This window comes from Staurois parvus, unplaced genomic scaffold, assembly GCF_062004578.1.
Source record: "Staurois parvus isolate SC_StPar_1 unplaced genomic scaffold, SC_StPar_1.0 ptg000215l, whole genome shotgun sequence".
Classification (NCBI taxonomy): Eukaryota; Metazoa; Chordata; class Amphibia; order Anura; family Ranidae; genus Staurois; species Staurois parvus.
Genome location: NW_028318011.1, coordinates 936,760 through 954,745, shown reverse-complemented (window position 1 = coordinate 954,745; position 17,986 = coordinate 936,760). Strand labels below are relative to the sequence as shown.

Here is a 17,986-nt window from a genome sequence, read left to right as displayed (position 1 = left end):
TGTCCTTTAACCAGGGCAGGATTTGCATCTGTGGAGCCTGAAGGGATACAATGCTTGGGGCATAAATAACACACCTCTGCTGGATCACATTTTATTTAGCTCATTGTATTGAACTCACACAGCTATATGTAATTATGAAGGAGCATAAACATATTTGATTGTAATTAAAATGTAAAATCATCTGAATACAAATAAACAGCAAAAATAAATGTTAAAACCAATGCGAGTCTCTTGAGAGTTTGTTGCATATACTATATTGCCAAAAGTATTGGGATGCCTCCCTTTAAACGCACATGAACTCTAATGGCATCCCAGCCTTGAGTTGGCCCACCCTTTGCAGCAATGACAGCTTCAACTCTTCTGGGAAGGCCGTCCACAAGGTTTAGGAGTGTGTCTATGGGAATGTTTGACCATTCTTCCAGGAGTGCATTTGTGAGGTCAGGCACTGATGTCGGACGAGAAGGCCTGGCTCACAGTCTCCACTCTAATTCATCCCAAAAGTGTTCTAGCCTCTGTGCAGGTCAGTCTTGTTCTTCTACCCCAAACCCTCTTGGAACAGGAAGGGGCCATCCCCAAACTATTCTGACAAAGTTGGGAGCATGAAGTTGTGCAAAATGTCTTGGTGTGCTGATGCCTTAAGAGTTTCCTTCACTGGAACTAAGGGGCAAAGCCCAACCACTGAAAAACAATCCGACACCATAATCCCCCCCCCACCAAACTTTACACTTTGCAGAATGCCGTCAGGCAAGTACCATTCTCCTGGAAACCACTAAAACCAGACACATCTATTGGATTGCCAGACAGAGAAGCATGATTCGTCACTCTAGAGAACACATCTCCACTGCTCTAGAGTCCAGTGGTGGCGTGCTTTACATCACTGCATCTGATGCTTTGCATTGCACTTGATGATGTAGGGCTTGGATGCAACTTATCGGCCATAGAAACTCATTCTGTGAAGCTCTCTACACACTGTTGTGCTAATCTGAAGGCCACATGAAGTTTGGAGGTGTTTAGCTATTGACTCTGCAGACAGTTGGTGACTTCTGTGCACTGTGCGCTTCAGCATGCGCTGACCCCGCTCTGTCAATTTACGTGGCCTACAACTTTGTGGTTGAGTTGCTGTTGTTCTTAATTGCTTCTACTTTGTTATAATTCCAATAAAAGTTGACCGTGGAATATTTAGTAGCAAGGAAATTTCACAGATGGACTTATTGAACAGGAGGCAACCTATCACGGTACCACGCTTAAATTTACTGAGCTCCTGAGTGCGACCCATTCTTTCACAAATGTTTGTAGAAGCAGTCTGCATGACTAGGTGCTTGATTTTATACACTTGTGGCCATGGAGGTGATTGGAACACCTGAATCCAATGATTTGGAGGGGTGTCCCAATACTTTTGGCACTATAGTGTACGTGCATTACGACATAAGATAAAGAGACTAACATACACTGATTTTAACAGTCTGACTTTTGGGATAGGGTAGGTCATCCAAAACGTAAGCCTGTCATAGCAGATTTTTCAACATTCTCATCAGTACATTAAATTACATGACAAATGTCTGAAAAAAATGTTTGCTTTTAACTTTCGAATTTGGAGTAAATGAACTAAAACTGCATTTACTGCAAAATTTCATTTCTTCAAGACAGAATGTCAGTTTGACCCCACTGATGATTTGATAATCAAAATATTTCAATTGAAATTCTACTAGTGAATGGCCAGCTTTAGGGTAAAATATAGTTACAGCATAGGTCTCAAATTATAAGAAATTTAAGGGGACAGTTCATATTCCCTTGCATTACTTTTTCTTAGAGAATATTCTGATTGATTAATGATTTCCAGTAAGGCTATGGTAGGATAAGAGGGATTTATTAATTTAGTGGTTATAGCTTTACAAGCCATGAACAGTGTTTCCCTCAAAAAGATTCTAGTGTAATGCTGCCGAAACTTTTCATCCAATATGCTGAAGAGACAGACATGTGCACAAAAAAAATTCCTACCACCAACCTGAATTCCTCATGCACCCTTATCCCAGGTTTTTCCAAAAATACCAGAGCTAGAGCCCACAGGTACTGTTTGGTAGAAACTGGCCAGGGACAGGACAGTTTTATAGTAGTAACACCATGCCTAAATGTGGATACACAAGTCATAGGCAGTTTTTAAAATAAATAATGGGCAGTTGGACCTCCAAAAATATGGCCAGTGACAGAAGAGTTTGCCAGCAGCAACAACAGGCCCAGATATGGTGAAACACAGTCAGTTGTTTTTTTTTTTTCTATAAAGAATATATCTTCAGCCTACAGATATAAGTGTGTAAAAATAGACCAGTGGCAGGACAGCTTTGCATCAGCTGTCACCTGCCTGGACCACTGCTTTCTCAAAAGTGCTGACAGCCCACTTTTCTCAACTTGCTCACCCCCTACCTAGGCCACTGACAGTCCTCCCCCAGGCAAGAAAGGAAAACTTTCATATTGCTATAATTTTCTGGTTTTGGGTCCCCTGTAGCAAATGGAGTGCTTGAAAATTTAGAAATTCAGAGCTTTCCTGTGTTCAGTTCAAGGACAAGGTCCTTTAGCACCCATGGCAAAAATGATTCTGCAGGAATCACCCTCGGGCAGCCAGCACACCTGATAATGGCTGCAAATTGACTCATTGTTAGACAGCCCAGTCTACAGACAGTGTCTAAAGATGATCCAAGTGGCCCTGGACCATTTGATCACTGCGATGGCCAATCACAGCGATCACAAATTCAAACAGTGTAATGCAGAACCTGCCCTTTCCTCTTACATTAGTTCCTGATCAACAAATTGTTGGATCTCAGGGTTGATGGATTTTTAACCCTTTCACAATGGCAATAAAGATAAATTCCTGGAGACCAGCTTCAATCATTTCAGTACCAGCAAATAATATCCCTTCTTTAACCACTTGCTCTCCAGAGGATTTACCCCCCCCCTTCCCAACCATGACTGTTGGGTCTGTTGGATTTCTATTACTCTACTACACTTGCTAATAAGTTATTTGCCATGTAGAAATATCATTTCTACAAAAAACAGTGATTGATCAGGTTAGTGATGTCTGACTGCTATTATTTTGAACACAACTGTATATATATATATATATATATATATATGATATGGGGATGTTTCTCATACTACGGTGTTGGGCCTATTTATCGCATACCAGGGATCATGGATCAGTTTAAATACATCAGAATACTTGAAGAGGTCATGCTGCCTTATGCTGAAGAGGAAATGCCCTTGAAATGGGTGTTCCAACAAGACAACGACCCCCAACACACCAGAAAACGTGCAACATCTTGGCTTCAGACCAACAAGATTGACGTTATGGAGTGGCCAGCCCAATCCCCGGATCTTAATCCAATAGAAAACTTGTGGGTGACATCAAAAATGCAGTTTCTGAGGCAAAACCAAGAAATAGAGAAGAACTGTGGGATGTAGTCCAATCATCCTGGGCTGGAATACCTGTTCACAGGTGCCAGAAGTTGGTTGACTCCATGCAACACAGATGTACAGCAGTTCTCAGAAACAGTGCTTATACAACTAAATATTCATTAAGTCATTCAAAGGAAAGCAAAATCTTCAAACATTTTTCAGTTTATATAGTGAATGTTTGAGTTTGTAAAGAAGAATACAAACACTGCTATTTTTTTGAACAGTCTAATATTCACTTTTCTTCAATTTTTTTAGAGGAACAACACAAATTTGATATATTTTTCTTCATGTTTTGATTTGGAATAGAATGTGTAATGTTCCCAATGCATTTGTGTGTATGGAAATAAAAGCTATTAGAAGGATTTTGAGCTTTATTAATTTTTTTCAACACACTGCTATTATTTTGAACACAACTGTATACATAAAACACTTTGCGTAGCCCTGCAGTCCATTTTTCAGTACTGTGCCTGACAACACTGCAACACTGTATCCAAATTATTTATTTTCATGTTATATAATGTTTGCAACAGATAAAGCTTTATTTTGGTGGTATTTCTATTTGTTACTAAATAAAGGAAAAAAGACTAACAGTGTTTTAAAATAAAACTTTCCTTTACCTTTTGTTATAAAACATATCAAATAAAAATGTATGTATGTTAGCAATAAACTGTAGTTCCACTTAATTATCAATTAAAGATGAACTCTGAGATGTCTAAATACAGAGGCATACTGTATGTATTCTTATCTAAATCTTGGTGTACTTTGTGTATTTCTTCCAGATCTGTGTAGTAGTTGTGTGCGAAACATGACTGTTAAAAAAGCCCATTTACTACTGCTCTCTCTCTTTGTGCAGGATGACTGGTCTTGTCTCCTCCTGTCAGTCACTGCTCTCTGCCCTGCCCTCCCCCACCCAGCTCACTGGAGCTCTGGGCTTTGGCGGGGGAGGGAGAGGCTGGCTCCAGACTCTGGGGTGGATCTCCAGACTCTGGGGTGGATCCCGACTTTAAAGTTAGGATCTTTCCCCAGCCTGGACTAGCTGGGTGATGTCAGCCGACAGTGGGCTTCAGCCTGCTCTCAACTAAAAATGGGTCACAGAAGAGCATAACAAACTGCACTCCTGTGATCCACAGGAGAAGTACAGCCAAAAGAGCTTTAGCTGTACTTCTCCTTAGATAATACATATTTGAATAAATTTTTTTAAAACCGTTGTTGAGTATCACTTTACTAAAAAGCATAGACAAGGGTTTCTCAACCAGGGTTCCATGTAGCACTAGGCTTCCTCTAGAACATAGTTTGGAGTTCCTTCCAGTGTTCCTCTCAGACTCAGTCCCTTACTGCAAGCTGGCTGGTGGCTACTGATCACTGTGGAGTTCCAGCTCTTCTATTCTCATTCATCAGTGGAGGAAGAGCGGCGCCTGGGGAGGAAGGTAATGTCTGACTCTGATGTCCTCTGTCTGTGTGAGTGTGACCCATCTGGTTGGCTGGGCGACCATCCATCACATGTGCAATGTGTCAATGAGTGATGGCATCATCACGATCCCTGCTCTTCTAGTGCCTGCTGATCTGTGTCAGTGTTGGTGGTGGTGTGTTGTGTCAGATCTGTCACTGTGTGGGATCGCTAAGTTCAGGTGTTCTCTGTGTGTGTGGGCTGGGCTGCCTGCTGTCACAGCATTTTATCTCCCCCCATTGCCTGGGGAATTCCAGCCTGGGATCTATCAGAGTGTGGATCCATCATCCTCCTCTCACTGCAACTGTCACTCTGCCCCTGCCAGCCACAGATACAGTCCGTCCATTACACTGATTTTGTCTTTAATATTGGTACTGGTGGCATCTTATGGCACTTATTTTTGCAAATTTAAAAAAACTTAGCAGTTTCTTGTTTTGTTGATTTAATACTTTCTAGTGTTTACATTTTTTTTTGGGGGGGGGGGGGCAGGTGGCTGGTCTTGCCTATGGTCTAAAATAGTCTAGCTCTGGTCCTGGGTTCCTCTGTGTTGAAACGGTTAAGAAAGGGTACTGTAGAGGTTGTTAGGGGTTCCTTAAAGCTGAGCTCCACCCAAATGGGGAAGTTTCGCTTTAAGGACTGGTCCCCCGCTCCCTGTTAAGGATTGGCACCTTTGGGGAGCAGGGAGGATGGGTACCTGACATTGACAGGAAATGGAAGTTGTCCTCCCTCCACTCCCTCCCCGTAGTCTTGTGGGACACGTGACAGGTCCCAGAAGGCTACGGGACCAATCATAAAGCGCAGCGCTACTCGCGCATGTGCACTGGGAACCCCTGCTGTGAAGCCACAAGCAGTCACACCTGGACTTGGGTGCCCACATTGAAGGTGCTGATGCCAGGGACAGAGGGCGACCGGTGAATGGCAGGTCATACATGGGTCGAATTTCCGAAACAAATTTCCTTAAGCAAAATTGAAAATTTCATACGTTTTGTAATCCAATGGTGCCACCATTGATTTCAAAATTCAACCAACCAAGCCTTCAATTTCACCCCATATTGCTACAGAAAAGAACTTTTGAGGCCAAGAATTAGCTTTTCTTTCCTGGTCACAGTTCACGCTCATTTCTTTTTCGTTTTATATTTCCTGCACAATTCTCCCATCATTGATTCGAAATTTGTTCCTTTTTCAAAAAAATTCCAACATGCCTGATCACTCAGATTCGATGGTCACATGAAAATAGGCCGTTTCTGTGACCCACTAATGGTGCGACATTCGAACAAAAATTCTTAGAAAAGATTTTTGAAAGAAAATTCTTTCAGAATTTGACCCATGTATTATTATTATTATTATACAGAATTTATATAGCACCAACAGTTTGCTCAGCGCTTTACAATATAACAGGGGACAATACAGCAACAATACAGTTCAATACAAGAGGGTTAGGAGGGCCCTGCTCCTTGGAGCTTACAATCTAGGATGGAGGCGCTAGTGGTACAAAAGGTATGGCCGGCTTAAGGCTGGCCATACATTATACAATTTTCTTGAGAATTTTGCTTTAGATTTACCAAAAACCATATAATACAAGGTCAAACCTAAACAACACTTTCAATTGTATCCAATTAGGCAGGCCCTTGCATTACATAGTTGAAGGTAAATCTAAAGGAAATTGGGCAGAAATTGGACAGAAAATTGTATAGTGTATGGTCAGCCTTAGGCCGGCCATACATGGGTTGCAATTCGACTGATTTTTCACCCAAAAAATGGACCTAAGAATAATTGGCCGATTTTTGCTCTGTTAGTGGGTCAATGGCACCAGCCGATTATTGTGGTTTCTCCCCTTTTCAGTGATTGGGCATGTTGGAAAATTCATGAAAAACGACCGATTTTCAGCTCAATGATGGTCAAATCGTATGATCATTTTTCCAAAAAGAATATGCGCATGAGCCGTGACCTGGAAGGAACAGAAGTTTCACCTGTTATATTGGGTGAAATTTATGGCTTGGTTGGCAGATTTCCAAAATCATTAATGGCACCATTGAATTACCGAGCGAACAACATTTTCAATTTTCGGACGAAAAATCGTTTGCAATTTGACCCATGTATGGCCTGCATTAGTGTCCATTTTTTAGTTTTTGCAGCTGCTGACTTTTATTTTTGTTTAATTTTCACTGGAACTCCGCTTTAAGCAATGAGCAATTATTGACTCTCGGATAAGTTCCCACAACATTGATCTTATTGAATACAATAGCTTCATGGGAGGGATTCCCCCATCCACCTCAAATGTGTGGATACGAGAATTGATCACATACTTTTGTTCAACATGCTGGTTGAATGTATGAAAATGAATCATGTATGGCCATTCTTAGGAGCGTTCTTCCTAATGACCATCACATCCAGGGGTGTCCCTAGGGTTGGTGTCATCCGGTGCGATAACACTTGGTGACACCCCCTCCGACGATCCCCACAGAATGGATCGGATCTGCGGATTGAGCATAATGGATCGGACTCCGATCCATTATGCTCCCCAATCCTCAGATCCGATCCATCCTGCGGGGAACATTGGCTTTCTTTACAACTTACCTTTTCGTGGAGCGGGTCCGGTGTCACCCCGTATAGGTTGCATGCTGAAGATCCCCGCAGGATGGTTTGGATCTGCGAACTGAGCATAATGGATTGGAGTCCGATCCATTCTGCCCCCAATTCGTAGATCCGATCCATCCTGCAGGGAACGTTGGCTTTCTTTACAACTTACCTTTTCGTGGAGCAGGTCCGGTGTCACCCCATATAAGTTGCATGCTGACGATCCCCGCAGGATGGTTTGGATCTGCGAATTGAGCATAATGGATCAGAGTCCGATCCATTCTGCCCCTCAATTCGCAGATCCGATCCATCCTGCGGGGAATGTTAACTTTCTTTACAACTTACCTTTTCGTGGAGTGGGTCCGGTGTCACCCCATATAGGTTGCATGCTGACGATCCCCGCAGGATGGTTCGGATCTGTGAATTGAGCATAATGGATCGGAGTCCAATCCATTCTGCCCCCCAATTCGCAGATCCGATCCATCCTGCGGGAAACGTCGGCTTTCTTTACAACTTACCTTTTTGTGGAGTGGGTCCGGTGTTACCCCGTATAGATTGCATGCCGACGATCCCTGCAGGATGGATCGGATCTGCGGATTGAGCGTAATGGATCGGACTCTGAACCATTATGCTCCCCAATTTGCAGATTCAATCCATCCTGCAACCTATATGGAGTGACACCGGACCCGCTCCACGAAAAGGTAAGTTGTAAAGGAAGCCGACGATCCTGCAGGACGGATCGGATCCATCCTGCGGGGATCATTGGCTTGCTTTACAACTTACCTTTTTGTGGAGCGGGTCCAGTGTCATTCCATGCGGTAGGTATCACCCGGTGTGTCACGCACCCTCCGCACCTGCCTCGGGACGCCACTGATCACGTCAATGTATCACGCGTTGTAGATATAGTCATTTTCAGCAGGAAATCCTTGAGAAAGTTATTTCTAGGGTTCCTCTTTGTTGGAAAGGTTGGGAAAGGCTGGCATTGACGATCTAAAAAGAGGGGACACACAATAGATGGTAGGCAGCCACTTGAAGTCTTGTGGTCAGCCATGGTCTGGTCTCCTACCCCCCAGTAGAACAATGTAGCCCCGGCTGTGAGTAGTAGACAGACAGGAGAGGAGCTCCAGAAACATGAGGGATGTATCTGTGTAGCACACACCCTCCTCATTGAGCCGGGGAGGTGACAACACAGCCCAGAGCTGACTGCAGCCTCAGCCTCGCTCTCACAGCAGTAGCAGCACTGAGGTAGCAGGCAGCGGCTCTCCTCCGTCACCACCATCCCCGGAGATCTGGGCTCCTCCAGCCATTCTCCCCTTCCTAGATCCGGGAGGGAAGGAGGAGGAGGACATGTATCCAGGAGCCTGGCACTAGGAGCCCGCTTCTCCCCCCCTTTCTTATCACAGCACTGCCTGCCCCAAGTCAACGTGCATGTTCGGTTGCCAGTGCACCCAGGACAAGGGGACGATGAAAATGAACCGATTGAGGACTGGCAGTCTGAGATCCCTGACTCTGGAGATGAAATGCACCATCCGCCTGCTGGATGATACGGAGATCTCCTGCAGTATTCAGGTATGAGGGATGGATGGATGGAGGGATGGAGCAGACAATGGGCACAGGGTGACATGGAGAAGTTTGGGCAGACAGGAAAGTTGTTATTGTCAAAGGGCTGGCTGTGGTCCTCCTCCTGCTCCAGGCTCTCCTCTTCTTTTCTGGTGCCATGGATGCTCAGACATGAGGACTATATATACTACAATAACACCCAGATGTATTTACATTCGTTCTGTCTGCACGTGAACGCACGGCCAAGCGCCACCCTCCGTCTGCGCTCCGTACCGCCGTCCTGGGGGCTTCGCTATAGACAGCCAGAAGCATCACCGCCGTGTCTAGCTTCAGCGTCTAGATCAGCGCTCTCCGAACTGCAGGCTACGTGTGCCTCGCTACAGCATTCCATCTGCTCCGCAGCTAGGGTCACTGGTGTGTGGTAGCTTCAACACCCCCATGGAACAAGGACTTCTATGGGGACCCTGATGTAAGGGGGTTCTGATGGGGACCATGACATAAGCGGGCTTCTGATGGGGCTTTGATGTAAGAGGGGACTCTGATTGGGATCCTGAATTAAGGAGGGACTCTGATGGGGACTCTGATGTAGGAGGTACTCTAATTGGGACCCTGGTGTAAGGAGGACTCAGATGGGGACCTTGATGTAAGGGGGTTCTGATGGGGACCATGACATAAGCGGGTTCTGATGGGGCTTTGATGTAAGAGGGGACTCTGATTGGGATCCTGAATTAAGGAGGGACTCTGATGGGGACTCTGATGTAGGAGGTACTCTAATTGGGACCCTGGTGTAAGGAGGACTCAGATGGGGACCTTGATATAAGGGGGTTCTGATGGGGACCATGACATAAGCGGGCTTCTGATGGGGCTTTGATGTAAGAGGGGACTCTGATTGGGATCCTGATATAAGGAGGAACTCAGATGGGGACCCTGATGTAGGAGGTACTCTAATGGGGACCCTGATGTAGGAGGTACTCTAATGGGGACCCTGATGTAAAGAGGACTCAGATGGGTCCCTGATGTAGGTGGTACTCTGATGGGGACCCTGATGTAAGAGGTACTCTAATGGGGACCCTGAGGTAAGGAGGACTCAGATGGGGACCCTGATGTAGGTGGTACTCTGTTGAGGTCCCTGCCCTGATGTAGGAGGTATTCTGATGGGCACCTTGATGTAAAAGGTAATCTAATGGGGATTCTGATGTAAGGAGGACTCAGATGGGTCCCTGATGTAGGAAGTACTCTGATGGGGACCCTGATGTAGAAGGTACTCTAATGGGGACCCTAATGTAGGAGGACTCAGATGGGGACCTTGATGTAAGGGGGTTCTGATGGGGACCATGACATAAGCGGGTTCTGATGGGGCTTTGATGTAAGAGGGGACTCTGATTGGGATCCTGAATTAAGGAGGGACTCTGATGGGGACTCTGATGTAGGAGGTACTCTAATTGGGACCCTGGTGTAAGGAGGACTCAGATGGGGACCTTGATATAAGGGGGTTCTGATGGGGACCATGACATAAGCGGGCTTCTGATGGGGCTTTGATGTAAGAGGGGACTCTGATTGGGATCCTGATATAAGGAGGAACTCAGATGGGGACCCTGATGTAGGAGGTACTCTAATGGGGACCCTGATGTAAAGAGGACTCAGATGGGTCCCTGATGTAGGTGGTACTCTGATGGGGACCCTGATGTAAGAGGTACTCTAATGGGGACCCTGAGGTAAGGAGGACTCAGATGGGGACCCTGATGTAGGTGGTACTCTGTTGAGGTCCCTGCCCTGATGTAGGAGGTATTCTGATGGGCACCTTGATGTAAAAGGTAATCTAATGGGGATTCTGATGTAAGGAGGACTCAGATGGGTCCCTGATGTAGGAAGTACTCTGATGGGGACCCTGATGTAGAAGGTACTCTAATGGGGACCCTAATGTAGGAGGTACTCTAATGGGGACCCTGATGTAAAGAGGACTCAGATGGGTCCCTGATGTAGGTGGTACTCTGATGGGGACCCTGATGTAAGAGGTACTCTAATGGGGACCCTGAGGTAAGGAGGACTCAGATGGGGACCCTGATGTAGGTGGTACTCTGTTGAGGTCCCTGCCCTGATGTAGGAGGTATTCTGATGGGCACCTGGATGTAAAAGGTAATCTAATGGGGATTCTGATGTAAGGAGGACTCAGATGGGTCCCTGATGTAGGAAGTACTCTGATGGGGACCCTGATGTAGAAGGTACTCTAATGGGGACCCGGAGGTAAGGAGGACTCAGATGGGGACCCCGATGTAGGTGGTACTCTGATGAGGACCCTGATGTAGGAGGTACTCTAATGGGGACCCGGAGGTAAGGAGGACTCAGATGGGAACCCTGATGTAGGTGGTACTCTGATGAGGACTCTGATGTAGGAGGTACTCTAATGGGGACCTTGATGTAGGAGTTACTGTAATGGGGACCAGGGGTGTATTTACAAGGCAAACAAGGCACTTGCCTAGGGCGGCAGCTTTCAGGGGGGCAGCACCTCCCCCCAGAAGAAGGGATGAAAGAAGGGACACGCTTTCCATGGGAACCAGGTGGGATCAGAGAGAGGCTGCAGGCTGCTTAATGGTGTATGTAGAGTCCGACTCTCGCTCTTGGGGAGCTGTGAAGATGAGTGTCTTTTTCTCTATCGGGGGGGGGGGGGGTAGTTAAAGTCTCTTCCGGGTGGGGGCACAGGGGTGTTGTTGGTCAATGTCAGCATTGTCAGGTTCTCTCCGCGGGAGGGGAAAGGGGAGGTGACGTTGGTTGGTGTCCTTGTGGGCAGACGATTTTTATGTTGCCTAGGGCAGCACAAAACCTAAATAAGCTACTGATGGGGACCCTGATGTAAGGAGGACTCTGATGGGTACCCTTATGTAGTAGGTACTTTGATGGGGATTTTGATGTAGGAGGTACTCTGATGGGGACCTTGATGTAAGGGGGGACTCTAATGGAGACCCTGATGTAAGGAGGACTCTGATGGGTACCCTTATGTAGTAGGTACTTTGATGGGGACTCTGATGTAGGAGGTACTCTGATGGGGACCTTGATGTAAGGGGGGACTCTAATGGAGACCCTGATGTAGGAAGTACTCTGATGGGGACCCTGATGTAAGGAGGACTCTGATGGGGACCATGATACAAGGGAGGACTCTGATGGAGACCCTAATGTAGGTGGTACTCTGATGGAGACCCTGATGTAGGAGGTACTCTGATGGGGATGCTGATGTAAGGAGGACTCTGACGGTGACCTAAATGTAAGGGGGTAACTCTGATGGGGACTGTATTGTAAGTGATATTCTGGTGAGGACACCAGATGTAGGGGGAGAATTCTGATGGGGACTCTGATGTAAGGGGTGACTCTGATGGGGACTGTAATGTAAGGAAAACTTTGATGGGGACCCTGATGTAAGTAGATAATCTGATGTGGACCCTGATGTAAGGGGTGTTCTGATGGCGACTCTGATGTATCAGGGGACTCTGATAGGGATCGTGATGTAAGAGGAACTGTGTTGGTGACCCTGATGTAAGGAAGACTCTGATGGGGACCCTGATTTAAGGAAAACTGTAATAGGGACCCTGATGTAAGGAACACTCTAATAGGTACCCTGAAGTAAGGGGGATCTAACGGGGACCCTGATATAAGGAGGACTCTGAAGGGGATTCCAATGTAAGTGGAACTGTGATGGAAACCCTGACACAAGGGGATATTCTGATAGAGACCCTGATGTAAGGAGGGACTTTGATGAGGGTTCTAATGGGGATGTGGGCACCCTGATGGTGGGTAAACAGAGCCCTCTACCTGGGAGTACTGGTCATTACAGCATGTGAATGAGGCCTCCCCCGAATGTTGTAGGTCTTGGTTCCAGTGTCAGATTTGTCAGGGTTTATTGATTTGTGAGATCGGGGATAGGTGCACAGGAGCCAGCACAGATAAACACAACGTGTCACCATACAGGCTAATAGTGTCAACTTCGTCAGGGAGCAGCATGGGGTGCTTTTTAGTGCTTCGCACTGCTTGCTTGTGTTTGTATTCTTTTTTTCAACTTTATTTGAAGTGTCACATACTGACACCTCATTCATGTCACTGCACAGCACCACGGTGCATTGTGCTTCTGTGTGTTGGCATGAAGTACCATCCCGTGTAGTATGGAAAAATGCAGAAATGTGCAGTACATGACACCATGGGTGAGGTATGAACACAAACATTGTTTTCTACATGCTCCAGCAGTGATCTGCGTTTATCCAGGGTGGAAAGTGCAGGTCACTGTATGTAGTGTGAATGACCTCTTAAACTAATGCTCCAGGTAAGAGCATATTTACACTTGCATCACCCTCTGAAGAGTGATCGGTGGTTGATGCCTTTTCAAAGGGCTTTTGACAGGTGTTATGTCACGTTCTCACCACCTGTTTTAACCCTGCCAAGCCTGTGGATTGCACACAGCGCAGCGCCCTTCCTTGGATTGTGTTCAGCGACAGTACCAAACGTGACGGGGTATGAATTCTGCTTCAGCATGTACAATACAGCTTAAGCAGGGGGATCGGGGCAGTGAACCCACTGCCTAGCTGCCTACTTTTACTGTCCCCCCATCTCAAGTGGGAACTATGCCTTACAATTTATTTTGAAGATGACAATTCCAGCTGTCTGTATTAGTGTGATATGAATTAGGAATGGATGTTAATAAAAAGTTGCGAGTACTTTCTTCTTCTGATGAGTTGCATTTACTTTTAGGCCGGCTTCGCATTGATCTGCTGCACTTTGGCCGCAGCACAGTGTACCTTCGGTTTTGATGCCCATGAACTTAGATTATGTCCTTTGTTTTTGGTGCGTTTTCTGAAAGCTGTAAAAGCGCCCATAGTTTGCTCAAAGTTGGTTACTGCGTCTATGACTGTCTAATGAAAATAAAGTCGGTCTAGTGCTAATAAAGTGATTTTGTAGTATTAGTGTTGATCTATGTTGGCCAAAGCAACAGACTGGAATGATTTGTACAGCTCAGGTGACAACCCTATTGCCTGGAGGCTGCCATTCAGAGACCCAGCTTTGCACTGTGACAGACAGGAGTGAGAGTCAGGCATTTGCCTCTGTATACCTGGTTGTTCCTAGTATTTCTGTTCTCTCTTCTGGCTGCTGAATTTATTTATTTATTTCAGGTACTTATATAGCGCCATCAATTTACACAGCACTTTACATATATGGGCATATACAGTGGGGATCGAAAGTTTGGGCACCCCAGCTAAAAATTTGTATTAATGTGCATAAAGAAGCCAAGGAAAGATGGAAAAATCTCCAAAAGGCATCAAAATTACAGATTAGACATTCTTATAATATGTCAACAAAAGTTAGATTTTATTTCCATCATTTACACTTTCAAAATAACAGAAAACAAAAAAATGGCATCTGCAAAAGTTTGGGCACCCTGCAGAATTTATAGCATGCACTGCCCCCTTTGCAAAGCTGAGACCTGCCAGTGTCATGGATTGTTCTCAATCATCGTCTGGGAAGACCAGGTGATGTCAAGCTCAAAGGTTTTAAATGCTCAGACTCATCTGACCTTGCCCCAACAATCAGCACCATGGGTTCTTCTAAGCAGTTGTCTAGAAAACTGAAACTGAAAATAGTTGACGCTCACAAAGCTGGAGAAGGCTATAAGAAGATAGCAAAGCGTTTTCAGATGTCAATATCCTCTGTTCGGAATGTAATTAAGAAATGGCAGTCATCAGGAACAGTTGAAGTTAAAGCAAGATCTGGAAGACCAAGAAAAATATCAGACAGAACAGCTCGCAGGATTGTGAGAAAAACAATTCAAAACCCACGCTTGACTGCACGATCCCTCCAGAAAGATCTGGCAGACACTGGAGTTGTGGTACACTATTCCACTATAAAGAGATACTTGTACAAATATGGTCTTCATGGTAGAGTCATCAGCAGAAAACCTCTTCTACGTCCTCACCACAAAAATCATCGTTTGAACTTTGCAAATGAACATATAGACAAGTCTGATGCATTTTGGAAACAAGTTCTGTGGACCGATGAGGTTAAAATTGAACTTTTTGGCCGGAATGAGCAAAGGTACGTTTGGAGAAGAAGGGGCACAGAATTTAATGAAAAGAACCTCTGACCAACTGTTTAGTATAGGGTTGGATCAATCATGCTTTAGGGTTGTGTTGCAGCCAGTGGCACAGGGAACATCTCACGAGTAGAAGGAAAAATGGATTCAATAAAATTTCAGCAAATTTTGGATGGTAACTTGATGCCATCTGTGAAAAAGCTGAAGTTAAAGAGAGGATGGCTTCTACAAATGGATAATGATCCTAAACACACCTCGAAATCCACGAGGGATTACATCAAGAGGCGTAAACTGAAGGTTTTGCCATGACCTTCACAATCTCCTGACCTCAACATAATTGAAAATCTATGGATAGACCTTAAAAGAGCAGTGTGTGACAGACAGCCCAGAAATCTCAAAGAACTGGAAGACTTTTGTAAGGAAGAATGGGCAAAGATACCTCAAACAAGAATTGAAAGACTCTTGGCTGGCTACAAAAAGCGTTTACAAGCTGTGATACTTGCCAAAGGGGGCAGTACAAGATATTAACTCTGCAGGGTGCCCAAACTTTTGCAGACGCCATTTTTTTGTTTTCAGTTATTTTGAAAGTGTAAATGATGGAAATAAAATCTAACTTTTGTTGACATATTATAAGAATGTCTTATCTGTAATTTTGATGCCTTTTGGAGATTTTTCCATCTTTCCTTGGCTTCTTTATGCACATTAATACAAATGTTTAGCTGGGGTGCCCAAACTTTCGATCCCCACTGTATGTGGGCAGCACAGTGGCTAAATGGTTAGCACTTCCACCTGTCAGTACTAGGGTCATTGGTTCAAATCTTAACCACAGCACCACCTGCCTGGAGTTTGTATGTTCTCCCTGTGCCTGCGTGGGTTTCCTCTGGGTACTCTGGTTTCCTCCCACACTCCAAAGACATACTGGTAGGTTAAATGGATCCTGTCTAAATTGTCCCTAATATGTGTATGTATGAATGTGAGTTAGGTACCTTAGATTGTACGCCCCTTGAGGGTTAGGGACTGATGTGCATGTACAATATATGTATGTGTAAAGCGCTACGTAAATTGACAGCGCTATATAAGTACCTGAAACAAATAAATATATATTTTGCATTCACATCAGTCCCTAACCCTCAAGGGGCGTACAATCTAAGGTCCCTAACTTACATTCATACATACATACAGTTGTGTCCAAAATTATTCAACCCCCAATGCTGTAAAGGGGTTTAGGGACTATAGTGTACATTTGGAATTGTATTCAGAATCAAATCCTACAAGGACGTTGTAACTACCCAAATGCAACTAAAATGACATCAATTGTTTATGTAATACAGTAGTAAATGGTTCTTATGTGGTTTCTTCATTGCCACAATTATTCAACCCCTTAAAGACTACCACTCTGAAGAACAGAGGTTCATACAGGTGCTTTCCATCAGGTATTGAAAACACCTGTGGATGTCACCGAGCAGCAATCAAGCATAATAAGCACCAATTAGGCAGCTTTAAAATGACTGTGATACTCAGCTCCTTCTAGACATTTACTGGTGTGGTTACAAACATGGTGAAGGCAAGAGAATGGTCCAGGAAGACAAGAGAAGAGGTGATTTCTCTTCACAGGAAGGGCAATGGCTATAAGAAGATTGCAAAGATGTTAAACATACCAAGAGACACCTTAGGAAGCATCATTCGCAAATTCAAGGCAAAGGGCACTGTTGAAACGCTACCTGGTCGTGGCAGAAAGAAGATGCTGACTTCGACTGCTGTGCGCTACCTGAAGCGTAGAGTGGAGAGAAGTCCCCGTGTGACTGCTGAGGAACTGAGAAAAGATTTGTCAGATGTGGGTACAGAAGTTTCAGCCCAGACAATAAGACGCACACTGCGTAATGAAGGCCTCCGTGCCAGAACTCCCAGGCGTACCCCCTTGCTGTCTCCAAAGAATAAGAAGAGTCGACTGCAGTATGCCAAAAGCCATGTGGACAAACCACAAAAGTTGTGGGATAGTGTTCTGTGGACTGATGAAACAAAATTAGAACTGTTTGGGCCCATGGATCAACGCTATGTTTGGAGGAGGAAGAACAAGGCCTATGATGAAAAGAACACCTTGCCTACTGTGAAGCATGGTGGAGGGTCAATCATGCTTTGGGGCTGTTTTGCTTCTGCAGGTACAGGGAAGCTTCAGCGTGTGCAAGGTACCATGAATTCTCTTCAGTACCAGGAGATATTGGATGGAAACGTGATGCAGTCCGTCACACACCTGAGGCTTGGGAGACGTTGGACCTTTCAACAGGACAATGATCCCAAGCATACCTCCAAGTCCACTAGAGCATGGTTGCAGAGGAAAGGCTGGAACATTTTGGAGTGGCCATCGCAGTCACCAGACTTAAATCCGATTGAGAACCTCTGGTGGGACTTAAAGAAAGCAGTTGCAGTGCGCAAGCCTAAGAATGTGACTGAACTGGAGGCCTTTGCCCATGAAGAATGGGCGAAGATACCCGTAGATCGCTGCAAGACACTTGTGTCAAGCTATGCTTCACGTTTAAAAGCTGTTATAACTGTAAAAGGATGCTGTACTAAGTACTAAGATTGAATGTCACTTGGGGGTTGAATAAAACTGATAATGCTGTGAGCACAGAAAAGACATTTGTGGTTATTTCATTATAACTGTTATGTTATATTTGTCTGACCTACAAGTGCCTCTTTAATGTAAATGTAAGCAAGATGACTGAATGATCAAAAGCAATGTCAAACTGGCCAAAACACTCAATTTCAGTGGGGGTTGAATAATTTTGGACACAACTGTATACAAGGGCCAATTTAGACAGGATTCAATTAACCTACCAGCATGTCTTTGGAGTGTGGGAGGAAACCGGAGTACCCGGAGGAAA

At 45.0% G+C, this 17,986-nt stretch overlaps 1 protein-coding gene across 2 annotated transcripts in view; it reads left to right on the top strand.

Annotated features, from left to right (window-relative positions):
• Positions 1-8,695: 8,695 nt before the first annotated feature.
• FRMD3 (FERM domain containing 3) overlaps positions 8,696-17,986 on the top strand; it is a 347,328-nt gene continuing 338,037 nt past the window's right edge. Inside the window, exon 1 of one of the 2 annotated variants that reach the window (XM_089679010.1) lies at positions 8,696-9,043. In XM_089679010.1, coding sequence (XP_089535136.1) covers positions 8,903-9,043 — 141 coding nt within the window. In that variant the 5' untranslated portion in view covers positions 8,696-8,902. The remainder of the gene's footprint in view (positions 9,044-17,986) is intronic. The other variant, XM_089679011.1, reaches the window with a different exon arrangement.